Source organism: Cucurbita pepo, chromosome 3 (genome assembly GCF_057944985.1).
Source record: "Cucurbita pepo subsp. pepo isolate OVF chromosome 3, ASM5794498v1, whole genome shotgun sequence".
NCBI classification, from domain to species: Eukaryota; Viridiplantae; Streptophyta; class Magnoliopsida; order Cucurbitales; family Cucurbitaceae; genus Cucurbita; species Cucurbita pepo.
This window is the reverse complement of record NC_141800.1, coordinates 4,403,460-4,417,610: the sequence shown is the minus strand read 5'-3', so window position 1 is coordinate 4,417,610 and position 14,151 is coordinate 4,403,460. Positions and strand designations below refer to the sequence as shown.

Sequence of the window (14,151 nt, the reverse complement as noted above, 5' to 3'; positions counted from 1 at the left end):
CATCAAAATCAAGCTTTATGTTTTTTAACTAAGCCTTATCATTTATAAACACCCAAATCAACTTCTCCATCCAAAAATTATTTGTTTAAGATTATATTAATTGCAATTATTTTCTATTTAAAATAATTAAATCATGTTTTTTTTTTAGTGTATGTTAAGCGGCGAGAATGAAAGTACATGGATCATGTATGGTAAAATGTGATGTTTATGAATACAAATGTTATATGTTACGTCATGTTACTAAACAGTAACTAGTGTTTTGTACATGAGATCTCGTGCATATATATGTTCATGAAAATCACACAGTATTGAGAATGTTCCCTCCTTTTACGTAAGATTTGGCCGCATCATAGACGAATAAATGGTAATCCTTTAATTGGATCAATTTAGGATTCGATGACCTATTTTTGAATTGAAACCTGTAAATTCATCCATGGAATCCAATTCACGAGTCAAAACCCTACTTTCAACTTCTTCAACTTCGTTTGATTTAAATTAGACATAATTGAGTTGACGAATGTGTTGTGTTTATATTTAGAGAGACATCATGAATGAATCAGCGATAAATATCTTTACGGTGGCCAATTTTGGAGTCGAAGCTCTATTTTCTACTCTAATTGCTTCGAGAAATGTAAAACTCTTTAGATGAATACGACTCTCCACAATGGTATGATATTATCCACTTTGAACATAAAAGCTCTTATGAAATTTTTAGGTATTGGTTCAAAACATTACTTTTCTTTCCATTTTCTGATTTAAAAAAAATAAAATAAGAATGAACATAGAATATAATATATCCTCCATTGTCTTTTTCAGATTTTCACAAATACTCCACCAATTTTATTCTTTATTATTTATTTTTATGTTCACTAGAGCACAAAGCTGGAATAAATTAAAAAAAAAAAAAAAAAAGTAAAGGTGGCACATAAAGTAAAGAAATATTTTTTTTTTGTTATTTCTTTTCAATTTATAAATTAATTATCAATGGAAGTTTATATATATATATATATATATATATATATATATATATATATATATATATATATATAAATATTATGAATGTTTTAATAAATTGTGGTGCTTTTATATCGCTAATATATATGGAAAATAAATTAAAAAAATAACTAACTTTCCATCTCTTAAACTAAAATCCTTCTATTTGCTAATTATTAAAAAAAAAACATTTATTTATTTTTATTTTTTCCAGTATCTTCCAAAAGCTGACTATGAACTTTAATTCCCCTTTATCAACACTAATAATATTATACTTTATATTTTATTTTCCCATGTTATATACTAAATATTATAATTACTGATTGCGTATTTTAATTTAATTTATTTAATTTGCACTTGTAGTAATATGAATTATTAAAAAGCTACAAATTTTATTATTTTATTATAGTTACTGTAATTTATTCAAAAAACGGTCAAATCATCGTCTTAAAAAAAATATTACAATTTCAAAAATCATTTTCATGTTAATTGTTAAATAATTTAGTCTTTGCAAGTTGGAAGGCAGTTGGACAAAATAAAAAAAATAAAAAAGGAATAAAAATAAAATAAAAAATATATAAAAATATAGAAGGGTCAAAAAGAGATCAGACAGTCCTATGACAAATTGAAGTAGCTAGCATTTTATATATAACCTAAACGTCGAGCTTTAGAAAAGTGTGTGATGCATGCCTGCCGCCTTCTCCTTCAGCCTTCCAGGGTTCATCAATCCGCCATCGATTCCCTCTGTACTTGCTCCTCCATGCTCGTCATTCTGACAATCTAAACGGACTTTCATTCTGTCCACATTTCCTCTTGAAAAGCTCCCAGAAATGCCCGCTGGAGTTCGTCTGTAAGTATTATACGTTCGTCCATCATTGCGGATTAATTGCTTTGTCAAATTTTCTCAGACGGTTGCGAGATTGTGCAATAAAGAGGAGGTGAAGCTAGTTTGTTCTGCTAGTGTGTTTCTGTTTTATTTGATTTGCGGTTGTTGTTTTTACGATGGCCATGCCGGCAGCATTGTCGAGACCGAATCAGTTTCTTGTTCGGCAACCGAACTCTCAGTTTTCTGCCAGTCATCGGATTTATAGTCGGAATTTGCAGGTTCTTAAGAATCCTTCACGTTCACTGTCCTTTAGGACGGCGGCGGACCATGTATCTCGCGTTTACTGCTGTCAGACAGAACGCGTAGTTTTGAATTCTGAATCGAAATCATCAATTAGACGTCCGCCGTACATTCCTAATCGTATTCCTGACTCTTCATATGTTCGCATATTTGATACCACTCTCCGCGATGGCGAGCAGTCTCCGGGTGCCTCTCTCACTGCTAAAGAGAAGGTTGATATTGCTCGTCAGCTCGCCAAGCTTGGCGTTGACATAATTGAGGCTGGATTCCCTGCTGCCTCGAAGGAAGACTTCGAGGCAGTCAAGATGATTGCCAAAGAGGTCGGAAATGCTGTCGATGAGGACGGGTACGTGCCTGTTATTTGTGGTCTCTCGAGGTGTAATGAGAAGGATATTCGAACTGCATGGGAGGCTGTGAAGTACTCCAAGAGACCGCGGATACATACCTTTATTGCAACGAGCGAAATTCATATGGAACATAAGCTGAGAAAGACGAGGGAGCAAGTGATTGAAATTGCTCGAAATATGGTGCAGTTTGCACGAAGTTTGGGTTGTGATGATGTTGAGTTCAGCCCTGAGGATGCTGGGAGGTTTGATCTCGATCCCAAGTTGCATGCATTCTTAAATTTTTTGTTTCATCGAATTGATCCAGAGAGTAAGTCGACTCTGCATGCTTCTTGGATTAAAAAACTCTCCATCATAATGGATATTTGGATTAAATAGTTAATAAGCTTAGATTTATCTTGGAAGTTGTAAAGTGTGAATTTGTGCAACTTGTTTCCGCCTTGTGTATGAGAATATAAAATTTTAAATTGTGTATACAAAGGTTGGTAGCAGTTTCCTATGCTTAACTTATGTAATTTTATCTACATAGCTAATAATTAGAAAATCTTTAGTTTTGATTAGCAAACTCATATACTCTATAGGTTTGAATTATTTACCTCCCGTTACACAAACTTAACCAGTGATCCCAATGTCTAAAGCGCTTCTTGAGAATTAGAGTATAGCATCCTGTTCGCTCTATTCATAACATCAATTTGAAATGCATTGATTTAATGCATTTGTATGGTTTCCCTTTCCACCGATATTTAGAATTGTTTAGTGAGGGAAATTTTATTATTATTTGTGTGGATCGGACATATTGTTTATTGTACAGCCTCTGACCAATGTCTATCCCCATCCGTGTCTTGTTTGGAGCAGATCCTTCATAGGGCACCTTCACTATGGAGGTTTTCGATATCTTTGGCATCAATCATTGTTTAACATCAATTGCTGGTCTTTTTAATTGATAAAACATTTTTTCTTTTTTATGTTGTGGTTTATCAGATCTGACAGAGAGTTCCTTTATCAAATTCTGGGGGAAGTGATAAAGGCTGGGGCAACTACTCTCAACATACCAGATACTGTGGGTTATACAATGCCATTTGAATTTGGCAAGTTGATTGCTGATATAAAATCTAATACTCCTGGCATTGAAAATGTTATCATTTCAACACACTGCCAGAACGATCTTGGACTTGCAACTGCCAACACAGTAGCAGTAAGTAATGACTTTTTCTTCCTTGTTGATCCTATGTATTTATCTGGTCCTTTAATTTGGGAAGCATCTGAAGATAATAAGATGGTAACAAGGAATGAATAACATACTTCTAACACTACGAGACATGCTATATAGGACATGGACATAGTGACGCACCACTTAAAAAATATCAACCTAAAAAGGTGAAGTTCTTCCTTTGGGAAATAGCGCATAAAGCCATCAGCACAAGTGAAAATCTTCAAAAAAGAATGCCTTACACCACTCTCTCTCCAAATTGGTGTCCACTATGCAAGAAAGCAAACGAATCACGAAGTCACTTGTTTATGCAATGCACATACACTCAAAATTTCTGGACAACGATTCTTAATATATTCGGATGGCATCTCACATTTCCTAGGGAGGTAAAGGATTTTTTGGATATGGCCTTAACGTACCACCCTTTCAAGACCTCAAAAGCCCTATTATGGAAAAACCTCTTCAAGGCCTTCTTTTGGAATCTGTGGAAAGAAAGAAATCAGAGAATATTTGCAAAAACGATACAGACCTACATAAAACTTTTCGACAATGTTGTTTACCAAGCTATATCTTGGTGTAAACTGTCTAGTATTTTTACTTCCTATAGTTATACCTCCCTCATTGCAAATTGGGAAGGTCTTTTGTAAACATCATGGATTATACATCCCTCTTGTAAATTTCACTCATCAATGAAATTGTCTCTTATAAAAAAAAAAAAAACCCACTTAAAAAATATAGGGTAAAAAAGGAAACAAGGTGTAAAGGTGGTGATGAATGTATGCTAATATCATATTTCATGGATAGATATGCTTGATAGTGATAGTTTGCATTGTAAATTATGAAGAAGGGATAAGATATACGTTTATTTTTGGCTTGATCTTAGTCTAAATTGTTGAAGCCTTTCTGTAATCATTACCGAAAGCAAACAAATTATGGATTACGAACTTCTTCAGCCTCTCCATGAATTAGCAATTTGCAAGACAAAATGGATTTCTGTGTGAATTATCTAAATGCTGATTTGACCTCATCTTGAATCATAAGTAAATTATGTATGATTCTTCTCATCTCTTTGCAGGGGGCATGTGCAGGTGCAAGGCAAGTTGAGGTCACAATTAATGGAATTGGTGAGAGAGCTGGAAATGCTTCACTTGAGGAGGCAAGTTTTTTTTTTTTTTTTTTCTATGTTTATTTCATTTATTCTACAATATACTATTATTTTATTTATTCTAATTCATACTTTCATTTTATGAAGAGTGAGGATGATTTGCAATGCAACTTAGCATGATTGATCTAACCAATATGTTATACTTATTTCATAAAGTTTGTTCATGCATTTATCTTCACTATTTTTTATTGGACTATGGACATTTATGGGTTACATTGTTGAGAATTAATTGTGATTGAGACTTTATAAGGGATGAGAGCAACATAAGTTTTAGAAAGAATATATTTTGTTTCTTGCTATTCTCCTCTGTTTCTAATCTCTTTAGAACCAGAAAATTGAACTAAAATGTACCTTATGAGTATAGAACTTTATGGCTACTAGAAGGGATTGAATGCCTTGATGGAAATAATGTTGATAAGTTTTGACTACTCCCTTGTTTTACAGTGGAGACTAAGAGACATGAACAATTTTCTTCAACTACATTAGGATCCAGATCATAGATTTATACTCAATGGGTGTTTGAGAGGAAATGATCGGTCCACTTCTCTGAGTATTGTAGAAGGGATATAAGTAGCAATGCAACAATTTAAATCTCTTTAACAGACGAGATTGGAAGACTGGAGAGCTTTAATGGACACCTCAAAGGGAGAACTAATGAATCTCTAAAGGCAGAAAAACACCCATCCCTATCTCAATGACTTCAAGCGCCTTAGAACTAAAGATGGTGGATGATTAATTACATTATCATTCATGTTAAAATTTCTTTCATCTTCCATAACTTGATGTAAATGATATAGGTCTAGAGAATTGGAAAAGTCTTTCAAGGAGAGGGCTCCATTAATGATATTTGGAAGATCTAAGGCCGCAACATCACCAAATCTAATAAACATGTTCCCCTTTTTTACTCTTGAATTCTATTGAAGTACGAAGAAAATCACGCAAATTCCCCTTGACTTCTACACAAGCCTCAATGCAATCTAACATGTTAAGATGATAAGGTGAATGACCATGATGCCTTGTTGAGTGAAGACCCTAGAAAAATTTTATGCCTGTTTTAGTGACACTCCAGAGGATGACAAAAAGGAAGGTGGCAAACGCAGAAACAAGTAATCATCTAGCTTTAATGAGTAACCCATAGATACCAGATCCCTTGTTTCCGAATCGGACAACGATAACAGTTGCCCATTCTAGAAACGTTGAGATAATATACTTTCATCCGTCTTTCATCTACTGAAAAAGGGAAATATGGTAAAATCCTTGAAGAAATGGAAGATGTGCATTTGCCCAATTCCCACAAAAGCTAATAACTCAAAATGGTAGCTCAATTAGCAAAAAAAAAAAAAGACGGAGATTATGAAGAATTTGCTGCGCACTTGGGAAAATGAACAAGATAGCAAAGAGAACCAAGAAAATGAGGCAGATAGGAGTAAGCAGGGCCTTGAGGTTCTCCATGAAGATCGTCTCCAAAATTGTGAGAGGGCTGGAAGCTACTCTCAAAAAAGTTATGAAGAGACTAAGTTAAATTATTCAAGTAGAAGATTGGTGAAGTTCATCTAGAGTTTGAGGAGGGGATAGGTTGGGTGGCCCTTGATGTTGATGGTTCTTCGGGGGGGAGTAGTGGTTATGTGGAAAGAGGATAGTATCTTTTTCTTTGATTCCCTTGTTGGTTTCTTCTTTGTTTCTATTTCTTTTACTTCTAACAACTTTTTCAATGGTTGGATTACAAGGGTCTTTTGTCCTCCCATGCCGGTTGGTAGAAATGATTTTTGACAAGAAATGTTGACATAGCTGGGGTTTGCGATAAATGGTGTGGAGGTAATTTCAATGTTGCTAGATGTCTGTTTGAAAGTTTAGTGGAGGGAGGGTGACCAGAAGCATGAGGAAGTTCAAGGGGCTTATTGATGCCCTTGAGCTCATGGATATTTTGATGAAAAATGGTGAATTTACTTGGTTCAATGGTCGAGAAAGGCCTATTTCAACTAGAATAGAAAGATTCTTCATTACTAGTGATTGGAATGGGGCTTAGAAGGACATGATATCGCTAATGAGACTTTCTTGTTCAACTTTAGACCATTTCCCTCTACTAGCTTCAATTGGCAGGAACGAGCCTCTTTTAAAATTGAAAATATTTGGTTGGATCATCTTGATTTCTTCTCAAACTTAAGAATTGGTGGGATTCTATGAGAGTTAATGGCTGGCAGGTTTCTGTTTTATGGAAAAATTAAAGAATCTTAAAGCTCAAAATTTCACTTCTGGTTTAAAAAAGCACATCATCTAGCACAGAACAACTTGGAGTTTCTCTTGCTGAAAGTATCCTTTCCTGAACCCTTTAGGTTATTTTAGTTGTTTAACTTTGTTGTGCTAAAGTTTTTTTTTTTTTTTTTTTTTTTTTTTTTTTTTTTTTTTGTGGATCTATCCAATGACAAATAGTCTATCCGTCATTGTACACTACAAAATTTCTTATATACAAAAGAGGATAAATCTTAAGCCAGAGAAATTAAGGTGTTTATATATTTCATTTTACATGTTACTCCATGCACATTGCAGTATTGTTTGAGATCATCTGTTTGCATAGACTTCTTAATGGCATATATGAAAAGAGCTATTCTTTTTGTTGTTTTTGAAACCATCTTTTAATATCTTCAGGTGGTAATGGCCTTACAATGTCGTGGAGAGCATGTGCTTGGAGGTCTTTATACTGGAATTAACTCGAGACATATCTTTTTGACCAGCAAGATGGTAATTATTTTTCTTAGAAAAATGCTTCCCGAAAAATTTCCTTAAAGTTCATTTTTTATACTATTCTTTTCATTTTGTTTTTTCTTTTTTCCAAAATACAAAAACTTTCGTTGAAAGCTAGACAAGTTTATTCCTTAAAGGCCTCTCATTGACAAATTTATTCCTTAGGTAGAAGAGTACACTGGTTTGAACGTACAGCCACACAAGGCTATTGTCGGAGCTAATGCTTTTGCTCATGAAAGTGGCATCCACCAGGTTAGTCTTGTTGGATTTTTATATGCAAGGTTTTTATATTAATGTCCGACTATTTCTGATATGTTGTCATATTTATCTTTCAAAACCTATCGTGATGAGATAGCTACCCAATGTACTCTATTGTTGACTATGACCTGATTCTAGCACCAGTGTTCTTTTTTTCTTTGAACAAGAAATGGAATTTTTCATTAATGAAATGAAAAGAGACTTGGGTCAAAGAAACAGAGAGAGGGTAAAAAATAAGTAAATTAATGAGCAAAACAAAACAATCCAGTGGTCCATAAAGAAAATCAAAGAAAACCAGGCACAATGTTAGAAACAGCCATCCAAAACCGCTCTAAAAGCCAGAACTAAAAAGCGACAACAACAGAACTTCGAGGCAGCAGCAAGAACCAAAAGGCTAAGAACACTGAGAATCCAAACTCCAACAAGGAAAACAACTAGGAGGCGAACAAAGAGCCTGAAACCATGAGATAACCAAAGTAAAACTCTTCACCAGATACAGTAAACGCTCCTCCAGAACCTAGAAACAATAAGTGGAAGGCAAAAACCCCAGAAGAAAACAAAAGCCTCAAGGAAGTAGCACCGGTGTTTATTGTTCTAAACACATTTATAGCAAACAATTATCTTTTCTTCCCATCACTTCCTCTTTCCATGTGAATTAAGTGAAAAAAAAAAATCTTTTTAGACAATCAAATTCAGAAGCAAAGGTACTAAAAGGATGGTAATGGAAGATGATTGTTTCCTACCAGGCTGTGATGATTGTACTGAATTCTCCTCAATATGGTGGAATTAGGAGTGTGAGAAACCTTCTCTTAAACCCTCCCAAGAGGAAAAAAGAAAACAGTGTCCCATGTGTCATAATTTCTATCCTTTTGTAAGAAAAGTTACCTGTTCCTTTGAAGCTGAGCCCTTTAGAAGATAGTCTGGCTACGCCTGTAGCTTTTTGCTTCAAAGGATGACCTTGAGCCATTTCCTCTACATCAGAAAGTGCAGTTAAATACAAGGTGTAGCTGGTTGTATCTTGTAGTTTTTTCTTTTCCTCCATTATTCTTGTGCTTGAGTCGTTGGGTATTTCGAGGCCGTGGAATGTATATTATTGTTTTTAAAAAGGACTGGTTGTTTGTCGTTAATTATTGGGGAGTTACTGTGATTGTTATACAGCTGTTAAGTTCTCTTATAAAAATGGAGAACTCTTTTGATCTATTTTGATGCATGGTTTTGCTTTAAAGTTCATTATGAAGATGTTGATTGACTCTTATTTCTATATTTTAAATTCTTCTTCTTATTATTATTATTTTATTTGTGAGTCATGCGGGTGGTTGTTTGTCCTGTTTTGTGAGGATCCAATTGTATCTTAAATATTGCTTTTTTTTTTTTTTTACGCAGGATGGAATGCTTAAGCACAAAGGTACTTATGAAATCATAGCCCCTGAAGACATTGGCTATGAACGATCCAATGATGCTGGTATTGTTCTAGGAAAACTTAGGTATGCCATGTTGATTTATGGAAAAGGACAATGTTGTCTTTTTCTTGATTAAATTTCCCTTCCTGCCTCCTTTGTCTCCCCTTCCCCATCTCTCCATGCATGTGTCAGCATGAATTATAAAAAGACACGAAATTCATAATAATGAGATCAGGGTGGGCTTTTTTACATAAGAGATCGATTAAAAATATTATACGCTTTGAAGCAACTTTCATCCTTTTGTGAACAAAAAAGGGAAATTTTGGAAATATCCAAAGAAACCGGGCGTGTACCATAGCATACCGAGTGTACGTTGCCTCACAGGAGGCACACTCCTTAATCGTGGGCACCTTGCAATTATGCCTTTTAGGGTTTGGCATTTTCACTTTATACATGTAGTATACTCGTGCATTTCTTTCCTGTTCTCTCTAGGTTTCTTAGCGTATGTACTTTGTTTTGTAACTGATATGGTCTAGCATCTATGCTTTATTTAATAATTAAAACTTTAGAGTTTACATAAAAATTCTTTTCAGCATTTTCTCTCAGTAAGGTTTTCTCTGTGTGCCTAGTCTGCTTCAGTTTCATTTCAAGTGTCATGAAAAACTCGGACACTTTTCCAGAATAAAGTACTTGTGCTTTGTGGAGGCCAACGGTATTTACCTCACCTAAAAGGATTAGAATCCAGTATGCAAGAAAACATGATAACCTAAAAGGATTCTATTCATTCATGTCCAAAATCATACAAATCCTGCAACAGAGTAGTCTATCCCTGAGATTCTCTTGTGACAGACTATCCTCACCCTCTTTCTTAATGAATTGGTCTTTCAGCATCTAATGGAACTTCAACTGAGTTATCTTGTCCTCTTCTTTGCTGTCCTGAATATATTACTTTTCTTATCTTGTTGAAACCCTCAATATCCTCGCCCATTTTCTTTCATACTATAAATTAATCATCTAATAAAGTAACTTGTAATATTTAGTTTCTGGCAGATTTCTTGCACGTTCTGACTTGTTCCAAGGATGATATGTTCTTTTTCATTGAACTTAGCTTTTGCGTTTACAGACATACTGTTCAAGAGGGTCTGTAAGAGTTTGTACCCTTTTGCAGCACCTGACACCTCTTTGTTGAGATTCCTTTGGTCCACCTAGAGGATCTTAGTAACGTTGGACATTGTAGTAAGTCATTGCTTAAGAATAGAAGAGAGGAGATTGAAGAAGCTATTTTGTCAGAAAATGCATAATTTGTGAGGCATTTTTCTGTTCAAGGTTAGATTAAGTTTAAGAAGATTTGAATGGATATTGAAAAATTTGATCTTCTTTTTTCCGTAAATCATCCTATAGGTGGGTTCAATGATGCAGCGGTACCAAGGGAGCTAAAGTAGTTTTTCTGGCACAGAAGAAATGAGAAACATCTATTGCCGTTCTTTTGTAGTGTTAGCCCACGATTATTTTTTTACAACATTACAGGATTGACTTTCTATGTTTATGTATTTCACTTTTTGTATATTGTTCAAAGTATACTACCCCAATAACATGGTTCATTGTGACTACTTTTACAGTGGACGACATGCCCTTAAAAGTCGACTTGTGGAGGTAAATTTGGATCTCCAAGCTCAATGTTTAGGTAACCTTTCCATATTATATCATCCTTTCTGACTTTAGGCAAATGTTGTTTTTTTGTCTTTTCAGCTTGGTTATGAACTTGACAATGAGAAACTCGATAACGTATTTTGGCGTTTCAAAGCAGTAGCTGAACAAAAGAAGGTGACTCAAAATTTTGTACCCCTCTCTTTTGCTAAGCTACTCCCTACCTGCTTCCTGCGCAGGGTAGAGTAGCACATACCAATTGGGTTTCTACTTTGACCTGTTTCAAGAACATAAATAACTGCTGCATAAGGAAGTTTTTCATATTATTTCATTCCTTGATTCCTAATTGTCAAACTTTTTGTTCTAAATCTTTTGCTCTAATTTATTTTTGACTTTCCAGAGAGTTACAGATGCTGATATTCGAGCGTTGGTATCTGATGAAGTTTTTCAACCAATTGTCCTTTGGAAGCTGCTAGATTTGCAGGTTGTTTAAATTTTGTAATTGATCTTCAGATTCGGAAAGTTGTTTTGAACTATTTTGTGATACACATATAGCATTATTTAACAACACCTCAAATGCAGGTCACTTGTGGAACTCTTGGTCTTTCCACTGCTACAGTTAAACTCCTTGATGCTGATGGGGAAGAGCACATTGCTTGTGCTGTTGGAACGGGCCCTGTAGATTCAGCTTACAAGGCTGTGGATCTCATTGTTAAGGTTTGAGATAAAGTGAAACTTTACATCTAGAATACATCTTCAGGGATGATAGTGAAGTAAAATTAGGATATTTCAGATAATTGGTTTCAAGGGCACAACAAAACATGTGACCTGGATTTAGCAAATGAGTTTGTTTGCTAAATGCATGAAAATTCTAATCCAAAACATCACGTAAAGCCTATTTGCTGTCATCTGAATAGTTTCAGATGTGAGCCTATTGGTGGTGCCATGATATTTGGCGGATATAACATAAAAAGTCATCATGATCGATAGCCAGGCTTTCAAATCCTTTCCTGCATATCCATTATCTAGTTTTATGCTATTCCTGACTTACGGACTGTGGTGTTGCCTTTTTCACCACATTTTTTTTCATAAACTAAAAACAAAACCTTTTCTTTTTTTTGCTTGCCATAAACTGTTTGCTGGTTAGGTGTATCGTTCTTGAGTGAATGTGACAGTGCAGAGGTGTCATTTTCATGGATGCAGGAACCAGCAACACTTCTCGAGTATTCAATGACTGCTGTCACTGAAGGTATCGATGCAATTGCCACGACCCGTGTTCTAATAAGAGGGGAAAAAAGTTACACAGCTACTCATGCATCGACTGGAGAATCAGTTCAACGAACATTTAGGTAAAAATTAGGCACAAATCGCGATGCATGCATATTTTTAAGTATAAATATATATTTTAGTGCCTAATGCTTAAGTGTTTTTTTCATTTGTCTCTATTATTCTGAAAAAATTCAATTATACCATTCCCATTTTAATAAACCTAAGCTAACATGGTATGATGCTTAAAGCTGACTAATTTAGAAGAGAAATCAGCGTACTATAGAGTTGAAATTTTCTAATAATGTCTTCACATTTATAAGACGTTGGAAAAAATTCTGCGTTTCTTCTTTAGGTGATAATTCTTCATCTAACTTTTTTCTTAGTATCATGCTTTAGGCCAACAACATTAGTGTGTTGATTAACTAGTTAAGGCAAATCTAATTATCATTAAACATATATAACCTATTTTAAAAATAGTCAGTGTTGTTATAGGCGAGCCCAGGTGCTCGCATATGGCAAGAGGTGGGGTGAAGTCTTCGCCCTATGCAAGTCTCCAAGGCGAGTGCCTTGGTGCATCATTTGTTGCTTTTTTGTACTATCGCCATGAAGTCAGGCGAGCGCCTATTAGCATGGGCGATGAAGAACCCTATTAACATGAAAAATGGAAGAGTTTGGAAAATAAATGTAATAGTTCAAAGATCAGAAGCTTTAAGAATAAGAACAAAAAGAACAGAAGAATGAAGCATAACTAAAAGGAAGAGAACGAAAGGGTCAGACGAAAGATCGATAAGTAGAAAAGACAACAGAATAAAAAACTTAACCAGTAAAGGGAAAGAAAGGTCAGATTCATTAAAGCTACATGTTGCATGCTGCCATGACAGATGACAATCTTTCTCTTCCATTAAATTTAATGCATAGCATTATTTTCTTCCGTGACTAACAGATGCCATTATTTGAAGCTTGCTTTGTTCAATTTTAGGTCAGGCTTGTAGAACGGTTTTTTTCTAATATAAATAAAAAATTGTCTACTTTTTTCAAACTTTATTTAAAGGGACTCACGAGGAATGAGTCCAAACTAGGGTAGCAACCTACTGAGATCTAAATGTTGTAGTACAGGTGAGGATTATCCTGCTAGATAAATCAAGGTGCGTGCAATCTAACTTGGATACTAACAAACTAAAAGAAAATGGATAAATGGAATGTTAACCAATCTATATCAAGAGAAGAGGTTCAAACTATGGTTGTATCTACTTTGGATCTAAAACCCTACAAGTATTATCTGTTACCAATTGTTGTAGTCGAAGGTTTAGGTGGTTGTCCCGTGATATCAGTCAAAAATATATGCGAGATTAGTCAAAATGTATGCAAGCTGATTCAAATGCTTACTGATTACAATAAATAGGACTAACCCAATATCAAGTTAAAAGTAAACTCTGTGACTTCTGATATTCTTCTCTTCATGCTATTTAGCTACAGTATATCTATTAACTGTACATCTAGTGATACGTTTTTATCGTTGCAGTGGTATCGGAGCAGGGATGGACATAGTTGTATCAAGTGTGAAGGCCTACATTGGTGCCCTAAACAAGATGCTTGGTTTCCATGGAGTTGACATCAAGGTAACTGAAAAGAAAACATTGTCTGCATAAGAAAATATTGATTTGAAGGAGGGATGATGGTGGAAATCTTGCACTCTCAAACCAAATCAGACAGGCTTGAAAGGTTCGATTATTCTGCTTTAAGGATGTTCAAGCGAATAAGTTTCAGCATCTAATGTCGTTTGTAATTTAACTGTTTTTGTGTTATTTGGACCATTTTTGAACTTTGGTAAATTTTGTTTTTGTTACAGTTAGCTTGTATCTTTGTGGAGAAGTACCTGTTTAAGTGTTGTCGTTGATAGACACTGAACTTGCTTTATTAGTAAATAAATATTTAAAGGCTTTATTTATTAGTTATTTTAGGAAAGAATTTTGTCATTATTATTAGAAGTAAATAAA

General features: G+C 34.7%; 1 protein-coding gene across 1 annotated transcript; it reads left to right on the top strand.

Annotated features, from left to right (window-relative positions):
• The first annotated feature begins 1,624 nt into the window (after positions 1–1,624).
• LOC111790701 (2-isopropylmalate synthase 2, chloroplastic-like) lies at positions 1,625–14,105 on the top strand. Its single transcript, XM_087122350.1, has 12 exons — positions 1,625–2,708; positions 3,445–3,658; positions 4,749–4,829; positions 7,485–7,577; positions 7,746–7,832; positions 9,222–9,322; positions 10,858–10,891; positions 10,988–11,062; positions 11,286–11,369; positions 11,468–11,602; positions 12,089–12,234; positions 13,677–14,105. Exons 1-12 carry the CDS (start codon positions 1,996–1,998, stop codon positions 13,801–13,803), a joined length of 1,890 nt encoding a protein of 629 aa, XP_086978476.1. The 5' UTR covers positions 1,625–1,995; the 3' UTR covers positions 13,804–14,105.
• The last annotated feature ends 46 nt before the right edge of the window (positions 14,106–14,151 follow it).